The sequence below is a fragment of the Bos grunniens genome, chromosome 14 (assembly GCF_055505025.1).
Source record: "Bos grunniens cultivar Pamir isolate PY7600 chromosome 14, Bosgru_T2T1.0, whole genome shotgun sequence".
Taxonomy (NCBI): Eukaryota; Metazoa; Chordata; class Mammalia; order Artiodactyla; family Bovidae; genus Bos; species Bos grunniens.
The window spans coordinates 11,811,485-11,830,130 of NC_141178.1; the positions used below are offsets into that span (position 1 = coordinate 11,811,485).

Genomic DNA, 18,646 nt, shown 5'->3' on the forward strand with positions numbered 1-18,646 from the left:
TTTCTTGGCTGCGGTTACCGATTTCCCGACTTCTGAAATTGATTTCACATCCCGCAAACGGGTCAATTCATAGTCTGAAGTCTGGTCGTGATTGCCAGGCTACAGGGTTAGCTTGCCTCTAATTGATGCTTTTGAATTTGGGTGTTGGAGAAGACTCTTGCGAGTCCCTTGGACTGCAAGGAGATCCAACCAGTCCATCCTAAAGGAAATCAGTCCTGAATATTCAATGGAAGGGCTGGTGCTGAAGCAGAAGCTCCAATACTTTGGCCACCTGATGTGAAGAACTGACTCATTGGAAAAGACCCTGATGCTGGGAATGATTGAAGGCGGGAGAAGGGGACGACAAAGGATGAGATTGGTTGGATGGCATCACCGACTCAATTGACATGAGTTTGGGTAAACTCCGGGAGTTGGTGATGGACAGGGAGGCCTGGTGTGATGCAGTCCATGGGATGGCAAAGAGTCGGACACGACCGAGCGACAGAACTGAAGTGAACCGATCCCATCCTTTCCCAGATCGCCAGATTCCCGCGGCTTTTCGTAACCTAGCAACCAGGCGAAGCAGGCCGACATTTCCGGAACACCGGGGCGCCGCGATCCAATCAGCTCTGCAGAGTCGCCGCTGAGGCTGACGGGCCGCGGGAGACGGCCTGGCCGCTGGCGTCTGCACCATGGCGACGGGAGGCCGCGGGGCTGTGGTTGCGATGGCCGCTGGGTCCACCCTGTCGTCTGCGAGTGTGACTCTGTTCCTCTTGCTGGTCCTCCCTCGCGTCTCACAAGCTCAGACCTTCTTTTTCCCTTTCCGGCAGCCGGAGACGTGCGGCCACAACCAGTACTTCGATATCTCGGCGCTCTCCTGTATGGCGTGTGGCTCCAATCAGAGGCAGGATGCCCGAGGTGAGACGTCTCGGGACGGGCCCTGGCCAAAGGAGCAGTCCCGCCTTGATCCCGGCGTCGCTGAAACATCCCCCGCCCCTGCGGAAAGAATGTTTCAGAAAGGTTAACTGCCAACGCCTGAGAGGAGGGTCTCCTTGGAGGATTGAGGCTTAAACACACAACGAAGGAGGTTGGGGAAACCTTGAGTCAGCCACCCGCGAGGCCTCGTAATGAATTTCTTGGCTCCAGTCCCCTCCTCCTCATCAGGAGGGCTTTAGGGAGGCCCGTGGAAAGCTGACTAAGAAAGCGAAAAGAAGTAATCTTTGGGGTCGCAGAGAGTCGGACACGACTGAGCGACTGAACAACAACCACGACGGTCTGAGGTGCTAAGAGCAGGTGACAGGACCTGTTTGGGAAGGAATGCAAATTAGCGCTTGTAAACTTCGGTAGTTTTTTTTAAAAATCTTCTCAAATCTAGAAATATAGAGCTGGAAGGGACCTTAACCATTTATGGTCCAGCCTTCTCAATTTATGGATTAAAAAATGAAAGTCCAGATGAGGTCAAGTCTTCTTTGTCCTGTAAATTGGAGACAGGAAGAACTCCTATATCTCTTTGCCCTCTTTCTCGATCTCTGTATTTCCACTATACAAAATGTCCATAATAGTATAGATTTCCTTAGGACTTAGCCCTTTCATTGCTGAATATTACTAATTCCCTCCAAAGTCTCTTTATATTAAACTTTTTTTTTTCTTGAGATGTTCATCATTGGTCCTAGTTGTCCTTTGAAACTGCTCAGGATAAGACTTTGCCCATATTCTAAAGTCTAGGATGTTTTTAATCTCAATTTGGTCACCCATGGTATTAACTTTCTTCCATCTTGAAATTTGATTTGTCTTTAAGTCATTGTGTAGGACAAGTCAGGCTTCTCAGGTGAGGAAGTAAGAAGAAAGCATTTCCCAGACTCATTCTATAAAATGTAAGGTTCATAGTCATGCACCCTGTTATCATAAGCATTCTACTACATGGATTCCTATTAAGTATCCACTTAATGCCTTCTTAGAGAATGCTGTCCTTACCTAGCCAGCAAGTTGAATATTCACTATCTTATACAGTTTGTTTTAATCTTTCCAGAGGAAAACAGTGATTTATTTGAATCAAGATAACTTTCCTAATAAGATTTTGTGTTGACAGAATTTGAATTCAGTAAGTATATGTGTATGGTTGGGTGAAATAGACATGTAAAATCTCCCATAGCGGTTAGTCAGTAGTTTGGTTATTAGTTTAATATTTATAATTTAATAATTTATTTATGCTTGCACTTAAAATTACAGCAAACACAATACCTACTGTATGCCAGACACATTGTAAGATGTAAATATAACACTTTTTATACGCTAATAATGACTAATTTAGTACTCATATTAACCCCACAAGGTACGTACTGTTCCTAATTGGAAGCCAAGGCAAAGAACAGTTCCTTGTTCAGGGTCACAAAACTAAGCAGCAGAATCAAGATTAGAACCCAGGCAGTACTGACTCCACTGTCTTGCTCTTAGCTGCTGCTTCTCAAGATCTTAAGAGTTATTAAAATTTTCCTATCTTGGAATTTCATTTATCAAGGTAAAAATTGGCTCTTCTTTTTAGGAACTTCATGTGTGTGTCTACCAGGATTTCAGATGATTTCTAATAATGGAGGACCTGATATTACTTGTAAAAAGTGCCCAGAACACATGGTATGGAGTATTTATTTTTTTAGAAAATCTTACTGTAAAAAATAGCAAATATCATTATTTTTTAAACTGTAATTTAATGCTGTACTCATATATTTTCCCACAGATTTTAAAATTACTAAGCCAGCTTTGTTTTTACTAGAGTTAATCTTGGGAAATCAGTGAAATTTTCTATACTTGGAGAAAATAGAAAGGTATTTTTAAAATCTGAAATTAAAAAAAAAAGCCATGATAATTTGTTTATTTCTATTTCATAGAGAAACTACTTTATAAAGGGAAATAGATGAATGAATGATATATAGAGTAAGTTCAGTGTCTTAGACTTACTATGTCAACAGTTTTACGTAATGATTCATGTTCATAATGATAGCTGAGTGATAAGTTCATCAAATGCCAATTTCATCACTAAATTAAATATCTGATGCTGTTTTATTAATCATTTCATTATATCATAATTTTTGGAAAATTAATGTATCAATAGTTACTATATATGATTCTTGATTAACAGAAATGTATCTTCCAATCATTTTGAATAATTAAGAGTCTTAGTGTGGCAGTTCTAACTTTCATAGTAATATTTCTTCTCTTTTTTTCAAAATGCAGTATTACCTCTTCTCATTATTGTATTTAAAAAAATTTAATTTGGGAATTTAGTATTTACCCATTTGTCCTGGTTTATGACTAGTACTTATAGGTTTGATGATCATTTTCATACTTGATGTTTTTAGAAATATTAACCCTAGCTGAATTATGATGAGCAAAACTACTAATATGAAATGGTGCCAAAGCAGACTAATTTTTCAGTGATGTCACTAAGCTTGTGGGGCTTCCCTGATGGCTCAAGTGGTAAAGAATCCACCTACAATACAGGAGACACAGGAGATGCAGTTTCTGTCCCTGGGTTGGGAGGATCCCCTGGAGTAAGAAATGGAAACCCTCTCCAGTATTGTTGCCTGGAAAATCCCATGGATGGAGGAGCCTGGCGGACTACAGTCCATTGAATCATAAAGAATCAGATATGACGAAGCACGCACACACACGCAACTGCTGCTGCTGCTGCTGCTAAGTCACTTCAGTCGTGTCCGACTCTGTGCGACCCCATAGACGGCAGCCCACCAGGCTCCCCTGTCCCTGGGATTCTCCAGGCAATACTGGAGTGGGTTGCCATTTCCTTCTCCAATGCATGAAAGTGAAAAAGTGAAAGTGAAGTTGCTCAGTTGTGTCCGACTCTTCGCGACCCCATGGACTGCAGCCCACCAGGCTCCTCCGTCCATGGGCTTTTCCAGGCAACAGTACTGGAGTGGGGTGCCATTGCCTTCTCCGACACACACAGCTAAGCTATCATAATTTTTAAATAGTCCTATATGTATAAATGTATTAACAAATACAGGGGCATTTCTTGATATATCCATTCTTTTCAACCAAAACTTAGCATAATTTGTGTCATTGTTTTGTTATTACCATTGTTTTCTATTTATTTTGTTTATATCCATGTTTGTAATAAAATTACTATATTTTTACCCCAGGTTTTTTTTTCTAAATCATGTAAGTCCAGTTTTGGATGATGTCATATTTTATCAAATCTTTACTAGTACAAATTATTAGTGGATTAAAAAAGATCTCAATTTAAACAACTTTAAGTATGTTTATCTACCATAAGATTCATCTATTTTGGGTCATAACTTAATTGCTAAAAGCTAATTATTTGAATTTTTAAAAATTAGAATAATTATTTTAGAACAGGTAAGGCTAAACTATTAATTACCTATTTGTTGATTCAATACTGTTGAATTTTGTTGCATTTTATCTTGGTAAATTGAAAATAATTTATTAATTATTAAATAAAATAATAAATTAATAAAATAATTAATAAAATAATTTATTACCATTAATCATGGTAATAAAAGCTCATTTGAATTGAAAATCACAAAGAACTATTGCCTTTAGTTCTTAGTAGTTAATAGTAGTCTGTACATAGTTATAATATATAGCTTAATGTTTGAATATAAGCACAAATTGTCTTTCCAGGAAATTTTTATGTAGCTCATATGTATATAATTTATTTACATATTGCCTACAAATTTTACCCTATTATGACTTTTTAAACCCACGTGATCAATTAAGGAGAACATTAATTAAGAAAAGGGAAATAATTTTTTTTTTTTTTTTTTAATTTAGAAAGGTGTTACTGAAGATGGCTGGAACTGTATTTCTTGCCCTGGTGGTTTAACTGCAGAAGGAAAATGCCACTGTCCCACTGGCCATATTTTAGGTGAGAAGTAGATTCTAGAATGTGTCCTTCTAGACTCTTTTTTTTTTTTTCTGTTTTTAATGTATACATTGTAACCACAGGAAATATAACTGGTATTTTTTATGTAGCTATTTCATAGGCAAAGACTGTTCTCTAGCATACTCTTTTCAGTTAATGGTATGATTAAGATCATACCATTTAGATCTACCTCATTCTTTTTAATCCACTCTGTGGTATTTTATAACTTTTTGCTATTTTAAATATTTAGATTGTTTTCTAATTAGTAATGTTTTGATGAATATTCTTATGTACATAGTCAAGTGTCTCTGTAGGTTAGGTATCTAAAAATGAAGTTATAGTATTATAGAGTGTGTGAATTTATAATACATACCACCAAAAGTCCTCTTAAGTTGAGAAACTTACCAGAAGTCTGTGAAAATACTTGTTTCCCCAAAGCCAGTGTAACAGGAGTATGCAGGTAAGAGGAAAGAAATTTTTTAAGGAAACTATATTAATTTATTATGATGATTTAGAAATTTCTGTATTATTATTTTTTTTAATGTGGGAATGGGGAAGCCTTCACTTTTCAATACTTTATGTAAGGAGTTGACATATGTTTTGTTCTAACAAGGTGTTTTGAGAATTGGAATAATTACAAGTGGGTTTTACTAAGTGTATAGAAGCTTATATATTGATTATGAATTACATCTTATTGTTTCTAAATTGTTTAGTGGAAAGAAATGTTAATGGAACATTGTTGTCTCAAGCAACTTGTGAGCTCTGTGATGAAAGTGAAAACTCTTTTACAGTAGCAAATGCTTTAGGAAACAGGTAAGCAGTATGCTGGGTGCTGTCTTCATTAATATTTATGTAGAATTTGTGTCTTTTGTATCATATTCCTTAGGCTAGAAGTAGGCATTAACAGGTAAAGAAGCTGAGGTCCAAGAATGAGACAGAACAGGATTTAAATGGGCTTCCTTGGTGGCTTAACTGGTTGAGAATCTGCCTGCATTGTGGGGACCTGGGTTCAATCCCTGGGTTGGAATGATCCCCTGGTGAAGGGAAAGGCCACCCACTCCAGTATTCTGGCCTGGAGAATTCCATGGATTATACAGTCCGTGGGGTCGCAAAGAAGATTTAAATCTTGTTTCTGTCTCTTGCTGGTTGTTTGACCTTTGTTTGTTAAGCCAGTGTTCTTATCTTCAGAAACAGGACATACCATCCACTTCATAGGCTGTTACCACAGCTCAGAAACATACTTTACATACCTAAAGTTTTTAGCTAAGTAGTATAGAGTAAGTGCTCAGTAAAAGGTAGCTATTTTTAGCTATTTTTGTTTTATTATTGATGTTATATAATTTGTACATAATCTATAATATATTGTGAAGTGAAGTCGCTCAGTCGTGTCCGACTGTTTGTGACCCCATGAACTGTAGCCTACCAGGCTCCTCAGTTCATGGTATTTTCCAGGCAAGAGTACTGGAGTGGGTTGCCATTTCCTTCTCCAATAATATATAGTATATAATAATAAATTTTATTTGCAATCTACTTAGTATTTTCTAGGTACTATATTTATATATATTATTGATTTTATTTATACCTTGCCTTATAATACAGAGTAGTGTATACTTTTGATAAGTTTACTTTATTGCAAGTAATTGCTTAGTTGAATGAATCTATTCTAATCTATTAAGTTAGAAAGACAAGCTCTCAATTAAATTAGAGCTAATTCATTAACATTTTAAAAATAATTTTTGTTGTATTGACAGGTGTGTCCGATGTGAACCAGCGTTCATTAATACCAGCAAGTCCTGTGCATGTTCAGAACCTAACATTTTAGTAAGGCTAATTACATTGATAATGTATATATTTTAAAATTGAATTGCTGATATTCTTACATAAACCTTTTTTTTTTTCTTATTTATTTATGAAGACAGGGGGATTGTGTTTGAGCAGCACAGGGAATTTTCCTCTACGTATGATTTCAACTGCACGTTATGGAGAGCTTGTGAGTATGCTTCAGTTTTTTTGTTCTACTAGTTAAGGATATTTCTGCTTTTCTTCCTTTGGTAATTCATTTGGGACTAAAATGAGCTTCAGTTCATTGTTTCCCCAATTGTCATAGGTTTGGCCATTAGAAGCCCTTCGAATTTGTTCCTATGTCTTTTGGACATAACTGTATCTTTATTGGAGCATTTCCTGTCTGGCACCACAGGATTTCCAGGCTCATCTTATACTTTTCCTGCTTCGGTCCTGGAAACAGCTATTTCTCTAAAAAGCTCTTAAGGATAATATTTAGAAACAAAGATTACCATGCTTAGTATGCCCTAATTAGCAGACGTAGCTAGAAGATATCTACACACATTATGTATAAACGTGTGTATGAGTGTGTGCTCAGTTGCTCAGTCGTGTCTGACTCTTTGAGACCCCATGGGCTTAAGCCCACCAGGTTCCTCTGTTCGTGGAATTTTCCAAGCAAGAATACTGGATTGGGTTGCCATTTCTTACTCCAGGGGATCTTCCTGACCCAGGAATTGAACCCACTGCTCTTGTGTCTGCCACATTGGCAGGCGGATTCTTTACCACTGTACCACCTGGGAAGGGCATGCGTATACATACTCAGATCTATAACTATTTCTGTGTTTATCTTATTGTTTTATGTAATTTCTAAGAGAAATAGCCAATCCTCTATAGTAATATATCAGACAGTCAATAAAGAATTTCCAAATATTTGAGTCAGTGTCTTCACATTCCCTTTCCCCAAAGACAATGAGCTTACATCTTGGTTTGCCTTCCCAGCTTTAATTTTGAAAAATTTTTATTGTAGAAAAGTTAAAAAAAAAAAACAATGACTGTGCATGTATCTTTTACTAGTTTAACCAATTATTAATGTTTTGCCAAATTTGCTTTCTCTCTGTGTATGTAAACATGCATACAAACACATACATTCATATTTTTTTCTGAACCACTTGAAAATAAGTTGTAGCTGTGTAACATTTTACTCCTAAATATTTTGTAGCTCCTAAGGAAAATGGCATTTTTCTGGTATCACACCTAAAAAGATTAATAGAATTATTTGATATACTGTTCATATCCAAATATGCCTACTTGTTTCAATCAAGTCTTTTATCCCTGCCCACTTTTTTTTGGCAAAGGGACCCAGGATCAGCAAAAGATCCCACATTGAAATTAAATCTCTTTGGTCTCCTTTAATTTAGAACAGAGATCTTTATCCTCTTTTGCTTTTTGGATTCTTTTTTTTTTTCTTTTTTTCTTCTTTTACGGTCATTGACTCTTGCAGAGTCAAGGCCAGCTTTCTTGTAGAGCATCCCAGAGTCTGCATTTTTCTCATTTTTTTCTTATGATTAGACTCTGTGAAACATCTTTTTGGGAAAATCTGACATCGGTGCTGTGTATAGCCCATTGTATCATAACATGGAGCACATAATGTCAGGATATCCAGTTATTGGTGATGCTAAATTTGACTGGCTGGGCATGGTGCTGTCTGCCATTCCTCCCCCTTGTAAAGGTGCTGTGACTAATAAGTTAGTCTGAGATTTTACTGTGAGACTATATACATATCCTTTTTAGCAGTCATTGATGAACCTTATCTGAATCAGTTATTAAATTGGTTATATCAAGATGGTTTCACAATTTTATTGTTCCTTTTTATATTTTTAAGTTAGCAATCCTCTATAGAGTGCTTTCTTTTCTCTCTGTGCTTTTTTCTCTCTTTAGCTTTACTGCAAACCCCTGGTATCATGAGTATGTTATGAACTGTCACTGTTATTCTTCTTTTTAAAGCTCAGTTTGGTTCAGTTCAGTTGCTCAGTCGTGGCCGACTCTTTGCGACCCCATGGACTGCAGCACGCCAGGCTTCCCTGTCCATCACCAACTCCCAGAGCTTGTTCAAATTCATGTCCATTGAGTCGGTGATGCCATCCAACCATCTCATCCTCTGTCGTCCCCTTCTCCTGCCTTCAATCTTTCTCAGCATCAGGGTCTTTTCCAATGAGTCAGTTCTTTGCATCAGGTGGCCAAAGTATTGGAGCTTGCACTTCAGCATCAGCCCTTCCAATGAATATTTGGGACTGATTTCCTTTAGGATTGATTGGTTTGATGTCCTTGCGGTCCAAGGGACTATCAAGAGTCTTCTCCAACACCACAGCTCAAAAGCATCAATTCTTCGGCACTCAGCTTTCCTTATAGTCCAACTCTCACATTCATACATGACTACTGGAAAAACCATAGCTTTGAGTAGATGTCCTTTGTCGGCAAAGTAATGTGCTGTCTAGGTTGGTCATAGCATTTCTTCCAAGGAGCAAGTGTCTTAATTTCATGGCTGTAGTCATCATCCACAGTGATTTTGGAGCCCACAAATTAAAGTCTGTCACTTCATTTTTATTTCCTTTTATTTCCAACAATTCCATTGTTTCCCCATCTATTTGCCATGAAGAGATAGGACCGGATACCATGATCTTCGTTTTCTGAATGTTGAATTTTAAGCCAACTTCTTCACTGTCTTTGACTTTCATCAAGAGGCTCTTTAGTTCTTTGCTTTATTACATAAGGGTGGTGTCATCTGCATATTTGAGGTTATTAATATTTCTCCTGGCAATATTGATTCCAGCTTGTGCTTCCTCCAGCCCAGTGTTTCTCATGATGTACTCCACATAGAAGTTAAATAAGCAGGGTGACAATATACAGCCTTGACATACTCCTTTTCCCATTTGGAACCAGTCTGTTGTTCCATGTCTGGTTCTAACTGTTGCTTCTTGACCTGCATACCGATTTCTCAGGAGGCAGGTCAGGTGGTCTGGTAGTCCCATCTCTTCAAAAATTTTTCACAGTTTGTTGTGATCTACACAGTCAAAGGCTTTGGCATAGTCAATAAAGCAGAAATAGATGTTTGTCTGGAACTTTCTTGCTTTTTCAGTGATCCAGTGGATATTGGCAATTTGATCTCTAGTTCGTCTGCCTTTTCTAAATCCAGCGTGAACATCTGGAAGTTCATGGCTCATGTACTGTTGAACCCTGGCTTGGAGAATTTTTGAGTATTACTTTGCTAGCCTGTGAGATGAGTGCATTTGTGTGGTAGTTTGAGCATTCTTTGGCATTGCCTTTCCTTGGGATTGGAATGAAAACTGACCTTTTCCAGTCCTGTGGCCACTGCTGAGCTTTCCAGATTTGCTCAGCAGTGGCCAAATTTTCAAAGCTCAAATTGTCCCAAATTTGGACTTCCCTTTGGTATAGCTTCTGTGTTATTTTAACATGTCTCCTTCAATCTTCAGGCACTACCTTGGTTTCTCTATACCATGTTCCAGGCCCAACCAATAATTATAATTTTAAATTGTCACATAATACTCTAGTTTATGCATTGAAATTCATGTAATTGTATGTCTATTGAATATTTAGGTTTTTTGTTAATAATATTGCTGTCAACCATTTTATGCACATAGATGTGTCCTTTTGGAGAGATTATTGACTTAAGGCACATGTCCTAAGTGTTTTTAAATTCCTGGGTTAAAGTATGTGGATATTGTTTCATAAAGAATCACGCAGCTTTGTCCCTGGCATTTGTCTGTGGCTTCATTTTGCATTGGCCAGTACTGTTGTCGATACTTTCCATTTTTACTAGGTTTCTTGTGTGTGTTAGCCAACGTTCTACACATATGTTTTTTTCTTACAAAATGAGAATTTTTGCTTATTGAAGAGATGAAAATAGTGACTCATAATAATTTTATTTTAGATTTCTTGGACAGTTATGGTGCCATATTTCATATAATTTGGTTTTATCACCTTTGTCCATGTTCAGAGAATTTACTACGGATGGTGTTTCTCTGTGTCTCGTTTTTTAGCAGGATATGCAGATGAGCTTTACAGCAGTGGTTCTTAACTAGAGGGAGACCTGTATCTGCAGTTTTCAGAGGACATGCGTGCCTTGGTCTCATTCTAGAGATTCTGATTCATTTGGTTTAGAATGAAGCCAGGCATTTTCTGTTTTCAGGAAATTACACAGTTGATTCTGATATTCATCATTGTTTGAGAATCACCACTGTGGAGATTTTAAATGTTAATTTCTCTGTGTATCCCCAATCTCCTGTTGCTTAGAAATCATTCACAAATATTTCTATTACTTGCAATTTAATACAGTGTAATATAATCCTAAATCACCAAATATTAACCAAATCTAAGTCAAGATCTAATTTTTCTTTTATTCTTTTGTACTTTGATTTTCATTTTAGTGAAATGGGCATAATAGTTGTTATTATTATTATTATAAACATACTTTATTTCCTTGTATCTTTTGTCTGAGCGATGTGATTTTGTAATTCAGTCCTACTTGTAATTACTGATATTGGTTGGAATTAATTCTTTTATTCTTATTAGAGTCTATTTTTCTGATAACGCTGGGAAAGTAATATTAGTTACTTCCCACTCAGCAGTGTGCACAGTAATGTCTTCCTAAGTGTGTAGGGTTAAGGAATTTCTATTTAAACGTAAAACTAAAATTCATCTTTTTGTTTATAGGGCATATCTTTCACTTCAGAATGGTTTGCAAAGTATTTGCAGTCATCAGCAGCTGCTTGTTGGGTATGTTTGAATTTCTAGAAAGTAGTTTTTATTTCATTTCAAAGAAACTGTGGTACCATTTTTTTTTTCCCCAGTTAATAAAACTTTTCTAAGTAGATATATCTCCTTGGTCATATTCTATTAAAACCCTTTCTAAGTGGACTGAAAGAGACTAATAAAGAATATGTTATTCATTTCACACTTATTACTCATAAATTAAATATGTCCAAACTTACTAAGCTGAAATTGAATGTTAGGGGAAACTGATTCGTACTATCATTTAGTAAATGTTTGTTGATGACTTACTGTATGCCATGCCCTGTTCTGAAACCTTTTAAGTTATCTATTTTAGGAAAAGACAGAGAAAAATCCTGTGTGGAATTGTAAGTAATTGTCAGGTGATGCCAAGTGCTATAAAGACAAACAAATCGGGATAAAGAACATAGAGAGTAGAAGGTGGTCCTAACTTATGGAGGGTGGTCAGGACAGGCATCTCTGAGAGTATGATATTTTAGCAAAGACTTGGAAGTGGAAGTGAGCCATGAAAATACCTAGGGGAAGAGAATTCTAAGCAGAGACCACAGCAAGTGCAGAGGTCCCAAAGCAGGGGTTCTCTGGCATGTTCATGCTAAAGAAACAGGAGGGAGACCTAAGTGGCCAGAGCAGTGAGCAGGGACGGTGGAGAAATGAGTTGAAGGATGAAGGGAGTGACTATGAGACCTAGAGTTTCCTGGAAGGGATGTAGAGGATTTTGTGCAAAGGTAGACAGTGGTTGGCCTCAGGTTTTGAAAAAGATCATTCTAACATGGAAAGTAGGCTTTGTTAGGGCAAAGACAAGCAGGGGCACCAATTAGGAGGTCATTAGAGTAATCCAAGTGAGAGAAAATGGACCTTTGGACAAGGGTGGTTCCATGGAAATGAAAGAAGTGTTAAGCTTCTGGATATATACGTTTAAAATTGAGCCAACAAGATTTAGTCATGAGTTGAATATGAGAAGGGAGAGAAAGATTACTGTGATGATGTTTTATTTGAATAACTGTAAAAATGAAGTGGTCTTTTCCTTAAAGAGAAAATTGAGAAAGAAGTTTGAGGGTCAAACTCAACAGATTTTGTTGTTCATAAAACAAATTACTTAAAATAGATTAGATTTATATGCAATAGATATAAAATAGATAAAATAAAAATAGCTTAGATTTCTATTCTAATATTAGGATCCGATTATTCTTTCAAATATAATTATTTCATGTATTAGTTTTTTTAAATGTCACGCTGTAAGTTTTTAGTTGGTTCTTCTTCGTTCAGTTGCTTGTCTTTATATTTTCACCTAAAATTTCAGGTAAAACTTATAAATTATTAACCTGCCATATGGAAAGTTCTTTTCTACTTTAATTAAAGGAGAAGTATTAAAAGCAAAAGAATATCCAAAAAAAGAATTTGCAGAATTCAAATTCTAAGCATAATTAAATTAAAACTAAGCATAATTTTTGTATCAACTTTTGTTTAGGATATTAAAGCCCATATATTTCTTTGTCATTGTTTTCCTGTAGGTGTATGGCAATCTAACATCTTGCCAAGCTCTCGGAAATATGTGTGTAATGAACATGAACTGTTATGACTCCTCTACTTTTGATGCATGTGGATTGTTTCAGTTTATCTTTGAAAATACTGCTGCACTGGGCACTGTTCATTCTGTCTCCTTTTGGTAAGGTTATTCTAACTGATGAACTGTCACTGTGACCGAATTCAGTGCAGTTACTTTCACAAATATGTACTAAGACCGTTCCCCCATTATTAAAACAATTGTGATTGTTTATAGGAGACAGAATCTTCCATGGCTGTTCTATGGAGACCAGCTAGGATTAGCACCTCAAATACTTAGTACTACACCTCTTCCTACAAATTTCAGTTTTAAAGGGGAAAACCAGGTACAAATCTCTATATTATTGAAGGTTAACTACATTTTGATTTATAATTTTGAAAGATAACAAGAATATTACTAGACATAATTCTTGATAGATTTAAAAAATTTTAGTGACTAAACTAAATCTAACAATATAGAGTTTAGTTTTCTTACTTGAGTTGTGTGGATACCTCTGGATTTTGTGTTACGGCAGCAAGAAGTACTTGTGGGTTGGGAAGGGTTTCATCACCAAACACAAAGCCTCCTCTGTCCTATATCTCCACATTTTTCATAACGGCTGCCAAAGATTGAGTGGGATTCTATGTGTTTCCTCAGCATGTCACAGGTCCAAATTCTTACCTTCATTTTTTTGACCTTCTAGAATGAAAGAATGGGAGAAGGCAATGGCACCCCACTCCAGTACTGTTGCCCAGAAAATCCCATGGATGGAGAAGCCTGGTAGGCTGCAGTCCATGGGGTCGCTAAGAGTCAGGCATGACTGAGCGACTTCACTTTCACTTTCCACTTTCATGCTTTGGAGAAGGAAATGGCGGCCCACTCCAGTGTTCTTGCCTGGAGAATCCCATGGACGGAGAAGCCTGGTAGGCTGCAGTCCATGGGATCGCACAGAGTCGGACACGACTGAAGTGACTTAGCTGGAGCAGAATGAAAGAATAGATTATTTCCTCCTCTATTCATCCTCCATTCACACACACACACACTCATTTAACAGGTTTGAAAAGAAGTTATCTGTCACTGCCTCTCAATTCTGAAGTAATAGTTTTTGTGCAAAAACCCAGTCCATTTATATTAAGTGTGTTTAATCAGAGAGATACACTGATTAATTTTTCCTCAAAGTAATGATTGATGAATTCAATATTTGGTCTCTAGAAAAAGAAAAGATCATTTGGCAATGAAAAAATTTGTATAGACTATTTTTTTTTTTTTATCTGTACCAGCAGAGCTTTTATTTTATTTTATTTTTTTATTCTTTTTTTTTTCTTTTAATTTTTATTTTTAAACTTTACATAATTGTATAGACTATTATATATACTCTGAAAGTCTGAACTCTCTAAGTTCTTATAGACCATTATATATATTCATAGACTTTCAGAGTATGTGACATTATTTTATTCTTGTTTTTCTTTAAGCAGAGTACAAAACTGAAGTTTATTGCTGCTTCCTATGATGTGAGAGGAAATTTTCTCAAGTGGCAAACTTTAGAAGGAGGGATTTTACAGGTGAGTATGATTCTAGAGAGAATTTACTATACTCTAGAATACTATGCTATGCTAAGTCACTTCAGTCGTGTCCGATTCTGTGTGACACCATAGACGGCAGCCCACCAGGCTCCCCCGTCCCTGGGATTCTCCAGGCAAGAACACTGGAGTGGGTTGCCATTTCTTTCTCTAATGCATGAAAGTGAAAAGTGAAAGTGAAGTCGCTCAGTCGTGTCCGACTCTTAGTGGCCTCATGGACTGTAGCCTACCAGGCTCCTCCGTCCATGGGATTTTCCAGGCAAGAGTACTGGAGTGGGTGCCATTGCCTTCTCCATATATAGTATATAGTATACAATATATATACTATATATAATATATACACAATATATATACAATGTATTTACTATATACAATATATATACTATAGAGTATATAGTAGACAATACTCTAGAGAGTATGAATCTAGAGAGAATCCCTAACATGTCTTATTTTTGACTGAGGCAAAGATGAGGAAAAAACTAGATTATTGCTTGAATAGAGCATCAGTTTGCTTGCTAGAGTTGATTTTTCTTGTTTTGTTTTAAATTGGAATTTCTTAAAAGTACTTTAAGTTATAACAGAGATGCTCTCTTAACTTTTCACTCCCTTGATAACATTAAATAAGTATTATATAAAGTATATATCCATGTTAAGTCTTGAGAACCCTTGACTATAAGCAAAGAAAAGATTCGTGAGAGCTATTTATCAGTTGTGTTCTTTTGCTGTAGCTTTGTCCAGACACAGAGACGAGACTAAATGCTGCTTATTCCTTTGGAACAACTTATCAACAAAGTGTAAGTTGGAACTATTTTAGGCAGTCTACATTTTGGCTTCATTTTTCACATCAGCAATAATTGAAATAATTATTAAATTTTTGAAATTAGTAATTTTTTGCAAAAAGAAAGCGAAAGTGAAGTCGATCAGTCATTTCTGACTCTTTGCAACCCCATGGACTGTAGCCCACCAGGCTCCTCCATGCATGGAATTTTCTAGGCAAGAGTACTAGAGTGGGTTGCCATTTCCTTCTCCAGGGGATCTTCCTGACCCAAGGATCGAACCTGGGACTCCTGCATTGTGGGCTAATGAATAATTTATGAATGATTTTTATTAATAAAATCAGCATGAAAACAGTACCTTGTCGTCCATAGAGTCTTAAACATCATAATTGTGTATTTGCTTCTGGCATATAGGTCTTAAAAATAATCTCTACTTTTGAGCATTTTAGAATGAAGTAGAAGTACTTCATTTTTAATAAACAATAAAGTGTTATCACTGCCTCCTCCCTCCTCCCTCCAGTAGCAAAATGCTTCCTTTTCTCTCCATGCTTGTCTCCCTCCCTCCCTGACCTTCCTTCCTTTCGTAATGCATTTTAAAACTACAGTATGGGACAAAGCAATATTATGAGCTGTTAAACATTTGAAAGACCTTCAATAGTCTACAAAAATACTTCTTGATAAAATGCATGTACACACACCACAGAACAAAACTGTGATTCCAGCTTTGTTAAAACAACAAAAAGCACCATTGGGGAAAACAGATGAGAAAAAGAAACATTTTTAACAGTGGTTATCTCTGGATGGTGGGATTACAGATTATTTTCTTTCTTTTCTACATTTTCCAGATTTTCTATCATGAACTTAAATTTGCTTTTATTATCAGAAATGACTTGTGTTACTTTAAAAAACTGTTGTGTATCTACTTTGCGCCAGATAAATCCCACTGCTCTGTCCTCAGCATTTTATCATTTTTATCTCATCTGATCCATGAAATAGCTTTGTAAAATACACACTCGTGTTTTGTGGATGAGGAAATGTTGCTCAGTAATATTAGGTAATTTGTTCAAATTCTTTCATCAAGTAAATGTTCCGTTAGGCTTGAAAACCGTGGTTTTTCCATCGAACCCAGTTGCCTCTCAGGGAGTTCACAGCCTAGTAGAGAAAACAGCTATATAGACAAAGAATTGAAAAGAATGTGATGTGTTGGTCTAAAGATATGAACAAGGAACCGTGTTGGTTCAAAGAAGGGTCCTTAACAGTTCCTAGGGAAGTTCAGAAAGGCTTTACACGGTGCGTGACACTTGAGCCTGCAGAATGAATATGAGTTTACAGGGAGCACAGGGGGGAAGGGAATACCAGGCAGGAACACCATTTGCAGTGTCAGATGTAGAATAGCATAGCATATTTAGAGACTATAAGTAGCTTAGTGTGACTGAACCAGAGACAAAGAGGAAGCAGTGGGAGATAAACCTGGCACTATTAAGGGGAGTCAAATCATAAACAGTGTTTACCAGGAGAAAGAGTTGGGACCTCACCCCACAGGATAGGAGTTTTTAAACCTTTTTATTGCTGTACAGTTACAGTTGAGAATGAATGTATAGCCTCTCCAGCTGGGTTGTTGGACAAGATTCAGGTGGTTCTTTACTGTTATTTTGGCCCTTATAAAAGAATCATACATAGTATTCATGTTTTAAAAGACGTATGAAAATATGTATAAACACCATAACTGGAAGATACTTTGTTTTACAATTACAAATCTTTTAAAGATAATAAATATGCTTTCTAACTTTCAATTTGGGTACTTTTATTTTTAATTTTATTTTTCAGTGTGAGATTCCTGTCCCTAAGATCTTAACTGACTTTCCCACTCCTACGTTTTATGATGTGTACCTTGAATATACTGATGAGAATCAGCACCAATATATTTGGGCTGTGCCTGTGTTAAACTTAAATCTTCAGCACAAGAAAATGTTTGTGAACAAAGGTAAGGCATCCATACACACCACTCTTTCTCTGAGCTGAAATCAATAAATAAGTCAACCAACATAGCTTAATAAGCCACAGATTATAAGAAAAGTCATGGATTCACTATGATGGTAAGCTTGTTTGTTTTTTAAAATATTTATCTATTTAGCTGCGCCAGGCCTTAGTTGCAGCATGTGGGGTCTAAGTTCCGTGACCTCGGATCGAACCTGGGCCCCCTGTCTTGCCTTAGCCACTGGACCGCCAGGGAAGTCCCTGACTGTAAGGTTTTATATAGCACGCCCCACGGTAAACTGCAAGGGTGTTGGTGGATTTACTCAGTGCGCTTAGTCACTCAGTCGTATCCAACTGTTTGCGATGCCACGGACTGTAGCCCGCCAGGCTCCTCTCACCATGGGATTCTCCAAGCAAGAATACTGGAGTGGGTTGCCCTTCCCTTCTGCAGGGGATCTTCCTGACCCAGGGATCAAATTTGTGTCTCCTGCATTGCAGGCAGAGTCTTTACTGTCTAAACCACCAAGGAAGCCTTATTTACTAAACATATCAGGCTTTTTATTAAGAAATTTTATCATTCCTGAAAGTTTATCCTAGAAAAACAGTAGAACTATAAAATAAGGGCTTCTTCAAACCATCCTTGAGCTGCTCTTTGGACAAATTAGTTTCTTTTGTTGTTTCTCATTTTATGAAATCCTGTTTATTCAGGTAATTTGCAGGGAAAATCCTTCCAAACTGATGAAAAGTCCAGACAATCAGAAAACATCAAGTGCAGCTGTGGAAGGCTATTACTAGGAATTTCTCACAGCAGGAGTTGTTTTTGCAACCATCTTATTAAAACAAAGTGTACTAATTTTGTGTTTTAAATTTGTCCAGTAATCTTCACTTTGAGTGCCATCTTGAACAAATGAAAGTATTTTTTAAACCCATCTTTTTTTTTTTTTTTTTTTTTGATAAAAGACAGTAGTTCTGGCAAGTGGCTTCTGACTCGGCGCATTTTCTTAGTGGATACACTAAGTGGACGGGAAAATGACTTAGGAAGCCAGCCAAGATTAATTAGAGTCGCCACCCAAATATCACTGAGGTAAACAAATGTCTAATTTACTGAATGAGGCTTGGAGTATTTGGAAAAATGTCATAGTGAAAGTGTTGACCTGTAATTGTCAGATGAAAACAGTAAGAACACCTGAACTGGAATGATACATAATGTATTCTTAGATGTCTATGTAGATTGGGATAGACCAGCCCTGGGATTTCTTTGGAAGGAATGATGCTAAAGCTGAAACTCCAGTACTTTGGCCAC

General features: G+C 36.9%; 1 protein-coding gene across 5 annotated transcripts in view; it reads left to right on the top strand.

Moving 5' to 3' along the window:
• Positions 1 to 468: 468 nt before the first annotated feature.
• The window catches only part of TMEM67 (transmembrane protein 67), a 46,253-nt gene continuing 28,075 nt past the window's right edge, over positions 469 to 18,646 (top strand). For 2 of the 5 annotated variants that reach the window (XM_086335286.1, XM_086335288.1), the window contains exons 1-13: positions 469 to 897; positions 2,522 to 2,610; positions 4,786 to 4,879; positions 5,590 to 5,689; positions 6,628 to 6,697; positions 6,792 to 6,866; positions 11,390 to 11,452; positions 12,979 to 13,133; positions 13,248 to 13,356; positions 14,483 to 14,572; positions 15,319 to 15,384; positions 17,194 to 17,350; positions 18,304 to 18,427. In XM_086335286.1, coding sequence (XP_086191412.1) covers positions 672 to 897; positions 2,522 to 2,610; positions 4,786 to 4,879; positions 5,590 to 5,689; positions 6,628 to 6,697; positions 6,792 to 6,866; positions 11,390 to 11,452; positions 12,979 to 13,133; positions 13,248 to 13,356; positions 14,483 to 14,572; positions 15,319 to 15,384; positions 17,194 to 17,350; positions 18,304 to 18,427 — 1,418 coding nt within the window. In that variant the 5' untranslated portion in view covers positions 469 to 671. The remainder of the gene's footprint in view (positions 898 to 2,521; positions 2,611 to 4,785; positions 4,880 to 5,589; positions 5,690 to 6,627; positions 6,698 to 6,791; positions 6,867 to 11,389; positions 11,453 to 12,978; positions 13,134 to 13,247; positions 13,357 to 14,482; positions 14,573 to 15,318; positions 15,385 to 17,193; positions 17,351 to 18,303; positions 18,428 to 18,646) is intronic. The other 3 variants (XM_086335287.1, XM_086335289.1, XM_086335290.1) reach the window with 2 other exon arrangements.